The following is a 16,412-nucleotide window of genomic DNA, read 5'->3' as shown; positions in this document are numbered from 1 at the left end:
CCAAAGCCCGCACGTGTCCTTGCATGGAGGTCGCTCTCAACATCAATCAAACGCCTAAAATCTTCTCTCGTCGCAGGCTACCTCAAAACACTTGGACGACAACCAAGAGCATAGCAAAGGGGGAGGAAAGTACCTGACAGCAGAAGGTAGAAGTAGTCCAAGACAACGCAGTGTATACTGGTATTATGCAGCCCCTGGTGCGTGCGTACATATGCAAAGAGAGATAGCGTAGTCCGTCCGGGAAGGGTCCGTGGATGCGACAAGATAAAACAGTATCCCTCATAATCGTCCCAGGTCTCCGAGGACCTCATCCCAACACCAACGTGCCTCCCAACGCCGCTGCTGCTATACACGCGAGGATGGAGTTGATCGGCAAAGCAAGGGCAAAGGAAATGTAACTATCCGGTGGACCATAGATGCCACCCGATCCAGACGCGCCCGGCGAGGGTGCACCGCCACCTGGGCCATCCCCTCCGCCATTTATATCTGTCGGCGCGGTCGGCAGCGGCCCTGTCGACGAGGGGCTGCTACTTGAGGAGTTGGTGTTATTGCCTGAGGTATTGTTCCCCGAAGAGGTGGGAGAGGGAGTGATAGTGAGGACAACAGGAGACGTGAAGGTGGTTGTAACACGCCCTGGACCCAGCGAGACACCGGTCGTGAACGATGTCGATAGAATGACCGAAGGGGATTGCGATGCAGAGCCAGAGCTGGCAGGAGCTGATGTGGAGCCGGACGCAGTAGATGCAGATGTAGCATTGTTATTCTGCGCAAGGGACTGGGTGTGAAACAAGATTTGTAGTCGACCGACGGAAGGGGACATACCTGCGCAACTGCGAGGAACGGTAGGGCAAGTACAGCAATCAGAGCGGTAAGACGCATATTGGAAGACGAAGTGGTATGGTCGTCAAAAGAGCGTGCTTCAGTGAGGAACCTAGGCGGGATAAAGCTCGTCGTCGGAGATGGTATCAAAGTCGCAGAAGGGCACTGAAGACCACCGTTACGCCTAGTGTTACAGAATTGTGTCACGGACAATGTCACGATGGCATATGTCACGGGTATCGGCCGGCGGGGATCCCGGACGGCGGGCGGTGTGCGAATTTGAACGTTCACGAGGGCATTTGATGGCGATTTTGTAATTCAGCATGGAACTTGGCCCAAGAGTGGGTGCCGCAGGTGCTCCCGCATATGTATATGAGCGGCCGCAGATGACTACGAACCTTAGCAACTCTCCCCTCCCCCGCACCCCGCAAAACTCCCCCGCACGACATGTCGCCCTCCCCCCTCTCCCTGGGCACCGTCCACACCGCCCTCCAGTACATCGCGCCCCCTTCACAGCTTGACCAGCCGCTTCCACCGTTCCTGCTCTCGAGGCCATTACTGCAACGTCACCACTTCCTCTCTATATCCACGGACGATCCGGTGCAGTACCTTTGCTGGCCGTCCGAGACGTCCACGAGAGCAGTCGACCTTTTGGAGAACCTGCCGCGCCCTGTGGACGACGACGCCTTACGGACATATTCCGTGCGGTACACCTCTGATACCGAACATACCTATGCCCATGTCGCGCTGCACGCTCCTGGGGAGGCTGACGCGGTGCGACTCGTCTTCCAATGGGACGAGCTTGATGGCTGGAAGTTCCACGATACCAAGTTGATGCCATTCCCCAAGGAATGCAAGACGGAACTTAGTGAAGTCTCGTCATTCCAGGCGTCACTCAGCAGCTCTCCCCAAAGCGATGCTGTGGCCCCCGCGTACAACCCGTATAGATTTAGCGACCAAAGCGACGACGAGAGTGACGACGACTACTGGAATGCTTACGGGGCCAGCGACGCCGATGGCCCCTCTGCGATGAATGCGCTAGCGTCTTCCAAAGATGCAGACGACGGCGAAGATGCATATTGGGCACGCTATGCCACCGTTCAGGGTACGTCGCTGTATTGATAATTGCGGCGTCTCTGCTAACCACATACGTGCTCCCCAATGATTAGGAACGGCCGATTCCACGATACCATCTCCACCTATTCAGAGGCGTAGACCTGATCCTTACGCCGACCCTTCCCATGATACACATGCTGTGGAGTCTCCATATGCGCTCCCCGTGCCCGCTTGTGTAGACAGCGAAGTCTTGCAGATCCCTCCTTCCCTCATGCGCCAGGAACGCCCGACGGGCTCCCGCATGTCAGATCCAGCGTCGCCCAAGGCACTGGCCCGCCTCTTGGCAGAGATATCCCCCCGCCACAGTCTGGCAGTCCTTGACGACTTCGAGGATATCGAGGCGCCAGCACTCGAAAGCGACACCTCCGACGCAGCCACCTCGTCCGATGACGCACTCGGGCTCATTACCAGCGCTGAGGAATCCCCAGTCGTGCACGAGGCCCTGGGCGCCACTACTAAGGAGTTCGGTGCAGCCTTGGAGAGAGACGAGGAGGACGAGGCTTTGCGACAAAGTCTCAAGGGGCTGTATACGCTTTGGAAGCAGAGCAGAAATGGGAGGGGTGCCTCATTCGGGCACGGGAGCAGAGCGTCTTTCTTGCGAATTGTTCAGGACGTTGTCGACTGCTAATTATTGTCGCAAATCTGTATCGTTAGATCTTCCATGGGCACCTGGTCCCATATTGTGCATCGTATATCTCAGTTCCTTGTAATAATAATTGTCACCGTTGGTCTTAGAGAAAAAGTATGCATTCGTGTAAGGCTTATCTCGTGACCCGACACGCTTTCCGCGTCCCTCAAGAGTCAAGACACGCAAGCGCTAGTGTACTCTGTTCCTGGTCTTTGTCTTTCTTGTTTCTGAATCTTCGAGGCAGGCGGTAGATTTATAGCCGTCCCGGAAGTTCTGCTGTGAGGACCTTGGATGCGTCCTTGCAGACATGGATGACCCGGAAGATGGTAGCACGACGGGAGAGTATGAACAATGGTGAGCACCGCGTTAACTCTTACTATGCGATAGCTTGTCTGATCCTTGTCGCACAAGGGAACGCCTTTTGAACGAACAGACAGGTGCGTCTCGTCGCCGATTGCCTCTGTGTGCATATGACGAAGTTATCTGCTGTGCTACTCAACAGGTCTTTTCAGGAGGACCACCGCCCGTAACAAAGAGCTTGAGGCGAGGGTCGAAGAGCTCGAAAGAGAAGTCGCCGTCTGGAAAATCGCTCACAAGGCTGTAGAAGATGAGAAAAACGCCTCGAACAAACAGGTCTCCAGGTTAGAGCGTAGTATTGGGTCGTTAAAGGCATGAACACTTCGCCTTCTCTACACCTTCGCTGCTAAAAGATAGCATGTCCACAGGAGGATAGCCCCCTTATCTTATGTCTTATAGATGGCGACGGAAACATTTTCTCGCCGCAGCTAATTCGTGACGGTCTGGCGGGAGGACGGCGTGCGGCGAAGGTACTCACGCAAGGCCTCACCGAGCACATGGCGAGCCTTGATCCCGGGCACGGCGGCTCCGCAGGACGCGGCGAGATTTGGCTCACGATATACTGCAACAAGAAAGGACTCACCGAGGCGCTGACGGCGAACGATCTGTGCACGGCGGAACAATTTGATCAGTTTGTTATGGGCTTTAATCAGGCGACGCCCTTGTTCTCATTCGTCGATGTGGGCGTCGGGAAAGAAGCGGCGGATTCAAAGATCAAAGGTCAGTTTCGATACTGACTGTGCTTCGACGTAGGAGGCTAATCAAGCATGATAGAATTTCTCCGTGTATTTACTCGCTTCCCCCAGACCTCGCGTGTATTCTTCGGAGGAGCACATGACAATGGCTATACCTCCGCACTGAATTATCTCGCCAACGAGGGTCTGCACCACAAATTAACGATCCTGCGAGGCTATAGAGAATTTGCATTTGAAGTCAAGAGCTTAAACCTCCCATTCCTTGACATCCCGGGCCTTTTTATGACGGAGAGGCTCCAAACTATCAACTACAAGAGACAGCAAAATGTTCATACGGGCAATATTCAGCCGGTTCAAGTACAGGATTTCGACAAATTCAGAAACAGACCCTCGCCTGCATTGCAGACTCAAGGTGTGCCTGGGTCGCCGGGCAAGAAGGCTGAGAATGGTCGGATGCCAATCCCAGGACTGGTACGTCCGAAACTGTTACCTGTCACGATCCAATAGCCGACTTCGTCTCGTTCTCTAGCCGTTGCATAAGCGTATGTGTGGACATATCTATGCGTTCTATTGAATTGCTGAATGATTTTACAGATCGCCCGCCTCCATGCAATTTCTTCTATTTGATGCACTGTAAACACGGCAACAAATGCCGATACGCTCACGATTACATTCTCGATGAGAAGCACGTCATGGAGCTACGGGAAAATGCTAAAAAGTGGCCTTGTCCTGATCTCAACAGAGGTATGCTGGCGGTACAATTATCACTCGTTCGATCCGTTAACATGCTACCAGATAAACCCTGTCTTCTGGGGATAGTTTGTCCTATGGCTCACCAGTGTCCGAACGGCGCTAAGTGCATTTATGCGAAAACTGGGAAGTGCAAGTTCTCAAGTGGGTGATCCATCGGTTGATTGGCGAATAACTGTTGACCTATTCTGCGCAGAGCCCATGCATGTTGGTGCTGCTGATTCAACGCAAGCATCGACCCCTGTCAGAAGTCCCAGCCCAGCTTCGACGACCAACCCGTACATCGAGACATCGTCCACACCGGACGACTCGGCATACGATGACGTTTTTATGCCTTTCTTCGGTGCACCACCTGGGCTATCCAAGCCGCAGAAACCGCCACAGAAAAGTCGTTCGCATTCACCATGACAGGCCGCGGGTACAGTCTGATTGGACGCGGTCACATGACATCCACGTGGCGAGGTTGGAATTGTTGGGATTCCATACTTAAAGTCTTCCTGTATCGTACACTCTGCATTCTCCCTACACACACCCAGTGCTCGCTCTATACACATTATGGACGCGTTTGAGGAACAACGTGAGGCCAATATCGCCCGCAATAGGAAGATGCTCCAAGACATGGGAATCGAGGTCATCAAGAACGAAATCGTCATGTCCAGGCCCAAGCAGGCACCCAAAACAAAACCAAAAGCGCAGAAAAAGCGTAAGCAGACCACCTCTGACGCGGAAAGTGGCGAGGAGGAAGGCAAGCCCGAGAAGAAGCCACGTAAAACTGTACTCATCGAGAATGTCGACACGCCCCCCGATGGTCTCCGACGCAGCGGGCGCAACGCCGGAAAGAAGATTGATTACAGGGGTGATGGAGACTTCCTAAAGAGAGACGATGGGCCTCGCATTATCAGCAAGAACGCGCGGAATCATGAGTTGTCCGAAGCGAGAAGTCCACTGGAGAGGAAACACGATCCGTGAGTCGCCCGGTCCATGTCCCAGGCTTGCACGGCCAATCTCACTTTCAGCCTCTAGGAAGGTGTTTGGATCTATTCTCGGCATCGAAGTTGGAGTATGGTGGGCAACTAGGTGAGTTGCCTTGCAAATTGTAGCCTATCTTATCTGTCTAATGCCCGGCCCACCAGGGAGGAGTGCAGTAGAGATGCTATTCATGCGTACGCGCTTCTCCGGACGCGTACAGTGCTATCCCTGACCAGATCTAATCTAGGCCATACGTTGCCGGCATCTCTGGCGGTCCTGAGGGATGCTACTCGGTGGCTCTCTCAGGAGGCTACGAGGATGATGTTGACATGGGGGAAGGATTGTGCGTGAAGTTTCTTACCTTTGTAATGATTAGTTCTGACATTACGTAGCACTTACACAGGTGCAGGTGTGTGATATGTGGCCGCTACCACGATACTCCTCTCATGTCTTCTCGCTAAACAGGCGGACGCGACTTGAAGGGTACGAAGGAAAAGCCAAAGAACGTATGTCATTGCCATCCTGAATGATATATAAGCCAACTTCTCTGCCAGCTCCGTACGGCGCCACAGAGCTGTGACCAAGATTTCGAAAATAGGAGTAACAAGGCTCTCTTAGTATGCCTCTACATTGTAGAACATGGTCACTTTACTGAAACCCTTCTTTAGAAATCTGTGGAGACCAAGAAACCCATCCGTGTTATCCGGGGCTACAAGCTGGAGTCGAAATATGCTCCTTTGGAAGGCTATCGTTATGACGGCCTCTACACCGTCGAAAAAGTGAGGTTGTATTAGCACTACCTATGCGAGTCTGCTAATCATTGCATAGGCGTGGCGGGAGAAAGGTCTGAATCCCAAGGGCTACCTTGTCTGCAAATTCATCTTCAAGGTATGCCGCTATATCTAAGACCGATTACCTCACCTGATCTCGCATGTATTTCAGCGTATCGAGGGTCAACCTCCGCTCTCTGTTTACGAGGATGAGGCTAAGGGTTCGGACGCCATATCGGATATAGAAGAGGAAGGCAACGACAAGGATGCGTCCGATTCCGACTAACTCCGACAGTCCGTACTGGAACCTGATCGCGTCGGATGCTTGGAAAAGGTTCAGTGCAGTGCGTATATACCCCGTAATATTTCTTGGATCTTGCCGATGTCAGCTCGCTATTCTCCGTTGAGTCCTTGTCGAGCCTTGTCAATTATCTACCAGCGCTTCTACTCTCATAACGGAGGCTATGCACGTTGCTGGGATCCTTCAGTACAAGAAACATATTTTTCCTGTTCTTGCTTGCTATTTCGCGTCGAATTGTACCTAATCTGTTTTTTGGGGGAATTAAGAATATAAATGGTCCTTGTTGATCAGCTTGTGCCAGGATACAGTGTAGGACCACTCCTTGGGACAGACCTGTCACGCCTAAGCTCGGTGGAATCATGCCCGATGGATTCTGGCTCGACACTTAACGTTTGAGAATTACTGTAGAACGTATGGTAGCAACGTCACGCATCGCACACCACTAGACGCGTTTCTTATCTGGCTCGATGTCACGCGTCACAGTCAGTTGGCTGCTAGTTTCTGTGCAAGTTGCACCTGCGGCGGCGGTTTCTTATTAGGCCTTAGGTCACAAGTCACACATGACCAGTTGCCCGTCATAAAGCGTCACGCCTCGCCCTCGGTTGCTACCATACATTCCTCTACAGTATGCGCATTTTCACATAAATGGAGCATACAATTGAGTATTAATGAATATTTTCACAAATTTTAAGCTCATTGTGCGACTCCGGTGACGCTTGACAATTTTCGACACTTTTTGCTCCCCCACCTACGCTACAATCACCGGCTCCAATTTTTAATGTCACATAGATATGGATGTATTATATACAGGAAAGTAGCAACAATAGGCCCTACAGGCTATGCGAGGGCAGAAAGCGGCGTGTCCCAAGGAGTGGTCCTACGCTGTATACTAAAGAATTAAAAATTCACTGCTTTTGCGCGAGCGCCTCAAGGACGCACAGCCAGCGTTGCAGCCTGTTGCAACTTGCAACCATTTCCTAAGTCTTCCTTCGCTCTCACCTTGTCTCACCCTCGTTGTTCCCCCACTTCCTACCCCGTGATACACTAACATGTCTTTCTTCAAGCGCAAGGAGAAGAATCTGATACCCCCAGTCCCTGATCCCATTTCCACACGAGGCCCATCACCGGGAGCTGGTGTCTCCCCCACGTCCTCATACCGCTCGAACTCCAGCACGTACGTCGCGAGTCGCGATGGCGACCTCGCCAAATTTTCTTCTACGCCTCCCCCACAGCCATCCTACGAGGGTCGCTACACCCGACAGAACGCCATCGGCGACGTCTACTCGCGCGGCGAGAAGGACATTAACCAAGATCGCGGAGAGCTCTTCGCGGGATACAACCCCGAGAAAGCAGGCTCGGGACGTTTCTTCAGCGACGGCCCTAGTGCGCGCGGGGGCGGCGAAGAGCCTGCCGAGGGCGAGGAGAACGAGGAGGACGTCGAAGGCATCAAGCAGCAGCTACGCTTTACGAAGCAGGAGAGCGTAAACTCGACTAGGAACGCCTTGCGGCTGGCCCGCGAGGCGGAAGAGACGGCAAGGAACACTCTTGGCAAGCTTGGAGACCAGTCGGGTACGCACCCAGCCTATGCACCGCCCCCGGACTGCTGATCAGCGTTTTTATTGTTCAGAGAAACTCGCAAGCACTGAGCGGCACCTTGACGTTTCCAAAGGACACTCGATGCGGGCGGAAGACAAGACGGATGAGTTGAAGCAGCTCAATCGTTCCATCTTTCGGCCTGTCATCACCTTCAACAAGGATGCGAAGCGCGCAGCAGCAGAGGCCAAAGTCCAGCAGCGCTACGATGAGGATCGCGAGGAGCGCGAGAAGGCGATGATGGACATCCGCGAGACACAGAACCGCCTTGGCCGTGCCGCTGGTTACGGTCGTGGCGACGACGACGGGGAAGGCATCGATGGTCGTCGCGCGTTGACCGGTGCGCAGCAGGCAGTTCGTAAAGAGCAGCGCAAGCGCTACCAGTTCGATGCGACTGCGTCTGACGATGAGCTCGAGGATGAGCTTGATGATAACTTGGGAGAAATTTCCGACATGACGAAGCGGCTGAAGGCTCTGGGTACCGCTATGGGCGAAGAGCTTGATAAACAGAACGAGCGTATCGGCCGCATTACCGAGAAGACAGACGGGCTCGACAATAGACTGTACAGGAACACGCAGAAGGTGAGAAAGCGTGTTTTCACTAGAGTTAACAACTTTTTGATTTCCCTCCTTCACAGCTCAACAGGATCAAGTAGATCTCCAGAGGATATATGCTTTCAGTTGGGTCACGGGACGCAAGACTCGGACGGTTTTTGGACGGTTTCAATCGTGTCTTCATGCATAGTATATAATTGGAAGACTCCATGGCTCAGTCGCAGAGCAAACAGGAATGTATTATCTGCCAGGCAGGCAGAAATGAGATATGTAATGAAAGAAAGCTAGACACACGCAAGAGCGCAGCGCTATGTTTTTGTTTTTGAAGTGCTCTCCTTGCTCTTCTTTCCGATAACGGTCACGCCCTTGCCGCTCTTCACCAGACTCTTCAGCGCTGTATCCTTCTGCTTCTTGACGTCGCCAACACCCTTCACCTTCGAGTACACCCGCGCAGTCTGCTCGAGCGTCACCCGAGCTTTCTTGTTCGCCTTCTTATGCTTCTTACGCAGTACGTTCTTCTCCCCAGGTGTGAGCTCACTCTTCGCCTTGAGCTGCGCCTGCTGAGGTGCGAACACTTCCTCGGGCGCAAGCATCGTCGTCGCAGCTTGTGTTGTCGGGAGGGCAGACTCTATGGTGGCAGTCGAGACGTTGGCAACGGTAGAAATTATTGCCTTAGGCTGAGGAAAGCTTAATCAATAAAGCGTGAGGGGTCCATGAACGAGGAGAACTAACCGCCTTGGGGGTGAAATGAGCATTGCAGAGTGCGTCGAGCTTCGAGCACATCTGCTCCCACAATTTCTCGATCTCGTCGTGCTCCTTCTTAAGCTTGCCGTCGCGATCCTCTCCGGTGACACCACCCGTCTTCGCCGCTGTATACTCATCCTCGTAGATCTCTGCGAGCGACTGCTTCGACTTCGTGTCCTGCAGCTCGAAGAAGCGCGACGGTAGGAATGGCTTGTCGTCGACGGGGCGTTTGCGTACGACGTCGTCGAACTGGTTTGCCGTGATCCGCAGCTTGATGCGCTCCTCGAGGCCCTGGACCGTCTCTTCCGTGATCACGGGCACTGACTTCATGACGCGCTCGAACTCGAGGTCTTCCTCGAGCAGCGCGTTCTGTGGTCGACTCCGCGTCGTCGCCTCGCCCATGAGAGTCCAGTGCTTTTGCGCGACATTCTCGGTCTCGAGCGCAATGATCTCCTCACGAATGGCGGACATGCGCTTCTCGTAGGTAGACAAGCCTGCAGAGAATTTAATGTGACACCGTACCAGTTGGCGAGACAACGTACCTCTGTCTTCCTCCTCGTCCTCCTCATCCGCGAACAGATCGTCTTTCAGTCGCGCGATTGTCTCGCGTGTGGCGTCGTCTTCGTCCTCAGACTGAGAGGCCATCTCGATGTCCTCGTCCTCCTCTCCGTATTCTTGATTCTCCCCCTCGTAGTCGTATCCGATACCTTCCTCGTAATCATCGCCTTCGTCCTCGTCCTCGTCTTCGCTGTCGTCCTCACCCTCCGACATCCCTTCCTCATCTTCAGGGTCGTCTTCACCAAACTCGTACATCTGCGAAAGCGACATGTTCTTGCCCTTCGCCTTGATGCTCTTGACACGAACCTCGTTATGGAAGCGGACGCCGACTTTCTTGGCTTTACCTTCTGCCTTGGAGGTAGCAGGAGCCTTGCCGTTTATCGCGACCTTTGAAGGCGGTGCGAAAAAATCGTTATATAACGGTTCTAAGTAGACATCAGTGGCATTGTAGTCGAATCCGCCAGAGGAAGTACCTTGGTCGTCATCTTCCTGCTCCAAATCATCAACAGAGGCAAACAGGTCGACCTCGTCAAAGTCAGCATCCTCGTCGTCGCTGTCATCCCTGCCAAGCTTTCCCCCCGACGATGCTCGTGCTTCCGCTTCTTCAGTCTCGGCATTGAAAGCGGCAAGATTGAAGAAGCCGTCGTCAAGTTCTGAGTGTCCCTTCCCTTTGCCTTTGCCGCGAGCTCTGCTCCCCTTGAGTGACGAGGCATCGAGCTCAATGTCTCCTTCGCCGTCCGAAGGGTCATGAAGCTCTGCGACGTCTTCACCGTACTCTTCCTCTCCCTCATCTTCTTCATTCTCCTCTTCCTCTTCTTCGTCGTCCGTTTCCTCGCTGTCGTCATCGTCGTCTTGACTGCTCATATTGTCGCTACCTTCCGCGTCCTCAAAATCCATATCATCCATGTCCGCATCTATGTCCATACCATCCCCGCCTCCCATGCCCATGTTGATACCCCGCGTCGTGCGCACCATAGAGCCGGCGTAAGACTCCTCGTCGCTCTCCGGGACTTCGCCCGTTCCCTCCAGGGCAGCCTCCAAAACATCTGTAAGGTTTTGGGCACGGAGCTCTAACTGAGCCCATATCTGGTCTTCCTCCATACTCTCGACAGTGAGCTCTGAAATAGGGGTGTCCTGGAGCTCTGGTACGTCAGGCAGCTTCTGTGGGCCATTGACTTTTTGAGCTTTCGCCTGGGCTCTCGTCTGTGGCGCTTGGGACGGCGAGAGCGAAGCGAGCAGCTCGTTTATTTGGCCGCGAGATTTGGACTCGGTCTGCAAGGCTGAAACAGTGGTACGTTTGGATGTAAGGAACGCATTAAACACTCCAGAACTAACTCACCGAGGTCAAAGACATGCTTTGCTGCTTTCAGCGCGGCCAGCCGAATGACCTCATTTCCGACAGCAAAGGACTCTGGTCTCTCGTCAATACGCAGTGACAGCTCCTGGAGCTCAGGAGGAAGCTCTATTATTTCTTCTGGTTCGACGCTGCTCGAGCGAGAGGAAGAAGACATCGCGAGTGGAGTTGCCTGTTGCAAGCTCAGAAACACCGAACGTGCAGGACTGAAACTTTTTGATCGAGATCACAGCATAGGCGCTTCTTGGTACCTAATCCCGCGCTGTTGCAAGCCTGCTCGGTTAATTCAACTGCATAGACAGCCTCCATTTGCCGCTGTCGCTCATACGGGAGCTTGCAGCTAGTCGTGCGTGCGCTACTGAGACGGCACGTCTCTCATCTCCGGAGGCACAAGAGCAATATTCGACCATGCTGCGACGCACGCTTGACGCGGTAACCGATGTCGCCACACTCAAGTCTCTCAGAAGAGATATTGCAGACACGTATGATCCAGTGGCTGCGTCTGCCGACTGCGCCGCAGGGTCAAACAGCGGTGAGCCCCGGACGTTCTCTCTTCAATAACATACATACCGAACTCTCAATGTGAATTGCAGATGGCGACCCACTCGAGACATTGAAACAGTCCGCGGCGTAAATCAAGGTCGTCGCACGATTTAGACAATGAGAAGACGATTTCAGACAAGAGCAGAATTATTAGAACCCGACGGCGCATGACGGGGGAGGTAAGTGTCGTGAGTCAGAAGCACCACCCATCTGGTATTCAGTCATTATGCCGAACGACGACCATCACTTCGCCTACTCGCCCTCAATGTTTCCACATTGACGTCGGTCCATCATTGAACTTTGTTTCAACGTCGGCCGCCAAAATGCCGCGGCTGCCCAACGGCCCATATATAAACGACGCACAACCTGTCGAATCTCCCAAGCTATTTCCATCCGCACATTCCTTTCCTCCCGACGTCATCTCCTCCAGAGACCTAGCATCATCTCTGCCACAGGAGCCATGCTTCGGAATATCCGCCTCCTTGCATGTGCCCTCTTCCTGGTCCTTACTGTTGCACAAGGTGCTTCCTCGAGTGATGCTGCTAGTAGCTCTGTTTCGGTACATACTCGCAGCTACTATATTGATTATCATGAGCTTACGCCGCTGTTTATAGCCAACCGTGTCCAGTATGCCGACTGAGACGAACACATTCACTTCTTCTACCGGAATTCAGCCGCCTCTGATATCCTCTCCAAGCTCCTTCTCCAGCGTGTTACCCACGATTTCACCCTCCTTAACCTCAACATCTACTGCACCCGGCCAAACGCCAGCGTCCTCCGATATCGAACTGCTCACGTCTCGCCGATTGGACTTCATCGTAGCGGGAGCGGGTAGCCCCTCTAACATCTCCGACTGGTAATTCGCACTGCAGGCATGGAATAGTGGATTAAATTCTGATCGGCGTTCTACAGGCTTTCGACCCTGGGCTCCGATGGCAAATGGCCAGACTCAGAGGTAGATTACACCGCAGGCTGTCCTGCCCGTCGCGCAAATTGGTGAGCGATCAACGCACGCATCCAAATAGTGCGATCACGCTTATTCTATCGACCAGGCCTGCACAAGAACATTGGCAGCGGCTAGGTATCTCGTGATATGTTCTCTGATCGGATCTGTTTGCTAAGCATGCGCCACAGTGACGATGGCAGCTGCCTGGCACGGCGGCCTGTCCGGTGCCGATCAGTGGGTCAATGACTCGGCGTTACTGGCTGCAATCCATTCGGCGATGGATTATTGGTTCGAAAACGACTTTCAAAATCCCTCATGCCTCGGCTCCGGCGGCACAGCCGCGTGTCCTTGTGGGACACCCGGTCTGTGGAACACTAACTGGTTCTCAAACGTGAGTGCATATCCCGCTGGCTAACTTACCTCCGACTGATCATCGCTGTCAAGGTAATACTAATCCCTAATCTTGTCGCTCAAAGTTGTCTGCTTGTCGCCGACAATCTCACGGACACGCAGCACGGAAACTGCACGAACATCACCGGCCGCAGCTATGAAACGTTCTCCAACAACATGCTCAGCGCCGGTATCCTCACAGGAGCCAATCTCCTTGATGTGTCGCGCATCGGCATCGACGACGGGCTTCTGAATTTCAACACGTCCTTGGTCGCCGATGCTTACCGGAGAATTCACGGCGAGGTCGTCGTTGAGAATGCGGTTGCTGCGGATGGCATCCGGGCGGACGGCTCCTTCGGCCAGCACGGCGGCGTGTTATACAACGGCAACTACGGCAAAGACTAGTAAGCTGATGACGACGGCACTAGCTCCTTAAATCTGAGCGACTTTGCCTTTAGCACAAACGACGTCTTGCTCCTCGAGATCGACGCGGGCGATACTCAGTTTGCAGCAGGGCCGGATAATCGGGACGCCTTTGCTACCTTGATGGACGGCAGCCAGTGGATGATATATCGTAACGTCCTGACCGACGTGTTGCATTGGGACTTCGTAAGCTGGCTTTATTTTCTTGAGTTATCTTCTCCATGCTGATGGTTACAGAGCGTTCTAGGTCGTTTTATAAGCTTTCCCGTGGCTGATCAACAGTGAGTCCGCGTGCGTTAGTTTCATGATAGGACTTCTGGATAACACGGACAATCAGAGCCACCGGAAGCATCAACATCAACATCACAGAGGTCCAGCAGTTAGGCGAAGAGTGGGACTCTGACACCTTGATTACGGTCTATGGTCGTCTTGCTTCGCCTTCAAATGACGCAAATGTCGGCGAATTGACCGGGAACAGAATGTTCTTTGCAAACGACTACATGGTGCGTGGTTCGCGGCCATTTAGCTTCTTAGCGAAGAGAGTCATGAATATGTGCAGGTGCAACGGGGTTCTGGCTATGTCACTACCGTGAAGATGTATTCCAATCGCACCAAGAACTCTGAATGTCTCAATGACCAGAACGTGAGTCAAACCGGTTTTTTCCCATGAGCTATTTTGGCTTACAAAATCTGCAGCCGTTCGGCTTTCACCTCTCCGACGGAACGGTGTATACATACATGCAAGGCGATGAGTACGAAGATATCGCGGCTGCATGGGATTGGAATCGTGAGTGATCATATTTGGAGCCTGCGGCGAGTATACAAGCAGGCTCACGCCACCCCAGTCATACCGGGAACATCAGTGGATTATGATGCCACACCACTGTCCTGCAACCAAGTTGAATTTACGGGCCTGAACTCGTTCGTCGGAGGAGTCTCCGACAGCAGCATTGGGATCGCAGCGATGATGTACACGAACCCTGTCACGGAAGCACTTTCGTGGCAGAAAGCCTGGTTCTTCTTGGAAGATGACGTCCAGCACGTGATGATCCCCATCATTACCTCCACACCCAACGCCTCAGTCTTCAGCGTGCTCGACCAGAAGCGCCACAACGGCGACGTCTTCGTCAACGGCGAGCCTTCGTGCGGCCAGACCAACTTCACCTCTCCGATCACCCTCTGGCACGACAGCATGGGCTACTTCTTCTACCCGTCGCCTACTCCGTGGCAGCTCTCGGTCGAGGCGGGCCCGAAGTCGGGCAACTGGAGCGACATCGGCATTTCCACCCAGGGAGTCGAAACGGTGGACCTCTTCGCAGCTTGGATCGACCATGGCGCTTGCGATTCCGGCGTACCGCTCTCTTACAGCGTGTTCCCCGCTGTCTCACAAGACGAGTTCGTCCAGAAGGCGTTGGAGACGCCGTTACAGGTGATACAGAACGACGTCGACATTTCCGCTGTGTACGACCCCGTTCACCGAGTCGCTATGTTCGTATTCTGGGACATCGCAGGGGGCTCGGCCACCTTTTACCCTTCGCCGTTCGAAGCATCGATATCCGTGGCCAGCTCTGCAAACGCCGCAGTCATCTACCGTATCGACTCCCAAAACGTCACGGTCTCGGACCCTTCCCAAACGCTGGTCAGCTTGGACATGACGTTCACAGTTGGAGAATTTGGGAGGAAACCACCACGATGGGGTTCGCAGGAATCCAAGCAGTTATGCTTCCACCTACCCACAGGAGGGATGGCAGGGGATAGCATATCTCAAATATTGTAGTGTTATTTGCCCATAGGCAAGCAACGAGATCCAGATCGGCGATAAGCAGGACCAGGAATTGCAGCGAAATGCCATAAGGATGGAAATGGGAGTAATCATACAAATCAGAAAGGCTGCTCAGCAGTCTGCTCGTACTGAGCAGTGTAACCCTCCTGAGGTTGGTAGGCGGGCTCCTCCGCTGCGGGTGCTGGTGGTGGGACAACAGCGGCAGGTTCGCGCTGCTCGGAGGTGGGTTCAACAACAACCTTGTCGAGAGGAGGCTCGAGGATCTGAACGGAATCAGGAAGGGGCTTGCGGGGGCCAAGCTGACCCTCAGGGTCCCAACCCTTCATGCTATGGAACGAGCAAGTCAGTCCCGATGCTTCCCACAAACAAATGATGACGCACATTTTGACCTTAAGACCAAGGACACCCTGGCGAAGCATGACGTGCCTGACGGCGTAGTCAACGAACTCTTCAGCGGGCTGACCGGAGTGGATCATGAAGCCGTCGGTGAACTTCATGGACTTGGCACGGGCAGCACGGAGCTTGCCAGAGACAACAACCTCGCAACCCTTGGCACTAGACTCCATGACGAAGCGAAGGACACCATAGCAAGCACTATAACAGCGATTAGATAAATTTCCTCGGAGATTTCGAATTCGCCACATACCGGCGAACAGCAAGACCACCAAGGAGCTTATAACGGAGAGACTCGCACTGAGCAATGGCAGAGAGACCACGGTACTGAACCTTTTCAGCGTAGAGTTCGAGGGAGTTTTCGGGGAACTTGAAACGCTTCTGCACAAGGGCAGTAAGCTCACGGATGCGGCGACCCTTCTCACCGAGGACCTCCTGGGTGTGGGTGGCGCGGATGATGATCTAGTAACGGCGTTCAGTCTTTCCGAAGTGCATCCGGGGATGTTATACGCACTTCAGTGCGGGCGTGTGTCACACGGACATCGCAACCAGAGTAACCCTCTTCAGAAAGCTCGCGAGCCAGGAAATCATTGAGTTCAGCCTTGAAGACACCATCAGCGACGAACTTGCGCTTCTTGCTAATCTGGCCAGACATCTTGAGGGAATGCGGCTGGGGAAACGAGAGATGGAAATGTAAGCCAAGGGGAAGTCATCCAAGATGGCTG

The 16,412-nt window shown here is 53.5% G+C and overlaps 5 protein-coding genes across 5 annotated transcripts; 3 read left to right on the top strand and 2 right to left on the bottom strand.

Moving 5' to 3' along the window:
* Nucleotides 1-55: 55 nt before the first annotated feature.
* On the bottom strand, nucleotides 56-975 carry PHACADRAFT_247324 (uncharacterized protein). The gene is made up of 2 exons (XM_007390396.1): nucleotides 831-975; nucleotides 56-771 (listed from the first exon to the last, which is right to left on the bottom strand). The coding sequence occupies exons 1-2, from the start codon at nucleotides 877-879 to the stop codon at nucleotides 308-310; spliced, it is 513 nt and encodes a 170-aa protein (XP_007390458.1). The 5' UTR covers nucleotides 880-975; the 3' UTR covers nucleotides 56-307.
* Nucleotides 976-1,151: 176 nt separating this feature from the next.
* PHACADRAFT_168384 (uncharacterized protein) lies at nucleotides 1,152-5,022 on the top strand. Its single transcript, XM_007390395.1, has 11 exons — nucleotides 1,152-1,924; nucleotides 1,989-2,551; nucleotides 2,823-2,917; nucleotides 2,975-3,000; nucleotides 3,066-3,232; nucleotides 3,289-3,640; nucleotides 3,695-4,086; nucleotides 4,145-4,157; nucleotides 4,210-4,359; nucleotides 4,411-4,509; nucleotides 4,562-5,022. The coding sequence occupies exons 1-11, from the start codon at nucleotides 1,267-1,269 to the stop codon at nucleotides 4,771-4,773; spliced, it is 2,727 nt and encodes a 908-aa protein (XP_007390457.1). The 5' UTR covers nucleotides 1,152-1,266; the 3' UTR covers nucleotides 4,774-5,022.
* Nucleotides 5,023-5,177: 155 nt separating this feature from the next.
* On the top strand, nucleotides 5,178-6,625 carry PHACADRAFT_247318 (uncharacterized protein). The gene is made up of 10 exons (XM_007390394.1): nucleotides 5,178-5,330; nucleotides 5,389-5,442; nucleotides 5,499-5,528; nucleotides 5,582-5,677; nucleotides 5,727-5,743; nucleotides 5,800-5,840; nucleotides 5,889-5,951; nucleotides 6,003-6,113; nucleotides 6,163-6,222; nucleotides 6,277-6,625. The coding sequence occupies exons 4-10, from the start codon at nucleotides 5,664-5,666 to the stop codon at nucleotides 6,388-6,390; spliced, it is 420 nt and encodes a 139-aa protein (XP_007390456.1). The 5' UTR covers nucleotides 5,178-5,330; nucleotides 5,389-5,442; nucleotides 5,499-5,528; nucleotides 5,582-5,663; the 3' UTR covers nucleotides 6,391-6,625.
* A 730-nt stretch (nucleotides 6,626-7,355) lies between these two features.
* On the bottom strand, nucleotides 7,356-11,175 carry PHACADRAFT_168381 (uncharacterized protein). Its single transcript, XM_007390393.1, has 4 exons — nucleotides 10,329-11,175; nucleotides 9,840-10,280; nucleotides 9,286-9,791; nucleotides 7,356-9,230 (listed from the first exon to the last, which is right to left on the bottom strand). Exons 1-4 carry the CDS (start codon nucleotides 10,954-10,956, stop codon nucleotides 8,862-8,864), a joined length of 1,944 nt encoding a protein of 647 aa, XP_007390455.1. The 5' UTR covers nucleotides 10,957-11,175; the 3' UTR covers nucleotides 7,356-8,861.
* Nucleotides 11,176-12,341: 1,166 nt separating this feature from the next.
* Nucleotides 12,342-15,662, top strand: PHACADRAFT_111035 (polysaccharide lyase family 8 protein). Its single transcript, XM_007390392.1, has 11 exons — nucleotides 12,342-12,608; nucleotides 12,665-12,748; nucleotides 12,805-12,833; nucleotides 12,887-13,089; nucleotides 13,143-13,492; nucleotides 13,547-13,697; nucleotides 13,749-13,792; nucleotides 13,849-14,014; nucleotides 14,071-14,154; nucleotides 14,208-14,298; nucleotides 14,357-15,662. The coding sequence occupies exons 1-11, from the start codon at nucleotides 12,382-12,384 to the stop codon at nucleotides 15,286-15,288; spliced, it is 2,361 nt and encodes a 786-aa protein (XP_007390454.1). The 5' UTR covers nucleotides 12,342-12,381; the 3' UTR covers nucleotides 15,289-15,662.
* The last annotated feature ends 750 nt before the right edge of the window (nucleotides 15,663-16,412 follow it).

The sequence above is a fragment of the Phanerochaete carnosa genome (assembly GCF_000300595.1).
Source record: "Phanerochaete carnosa HHB-10118-sp unplaced genomic scaffold PHACAscaffold_1, whole genome shotgun sequence".
In the NCBI taxonomy this organism is placed as follows: domain Eukaryota; kingdom Fungi; phylum Basidiomycota; class Agaricomycetes; order Polyporales; family Phanerochaetaceae; genus Phanerochaete; species Phanerochaete carnosa.
Note: the sequence above shows the minus strand (reverse complement) of the source record. Positions and strands in the feature narration are given on the sequence as shown.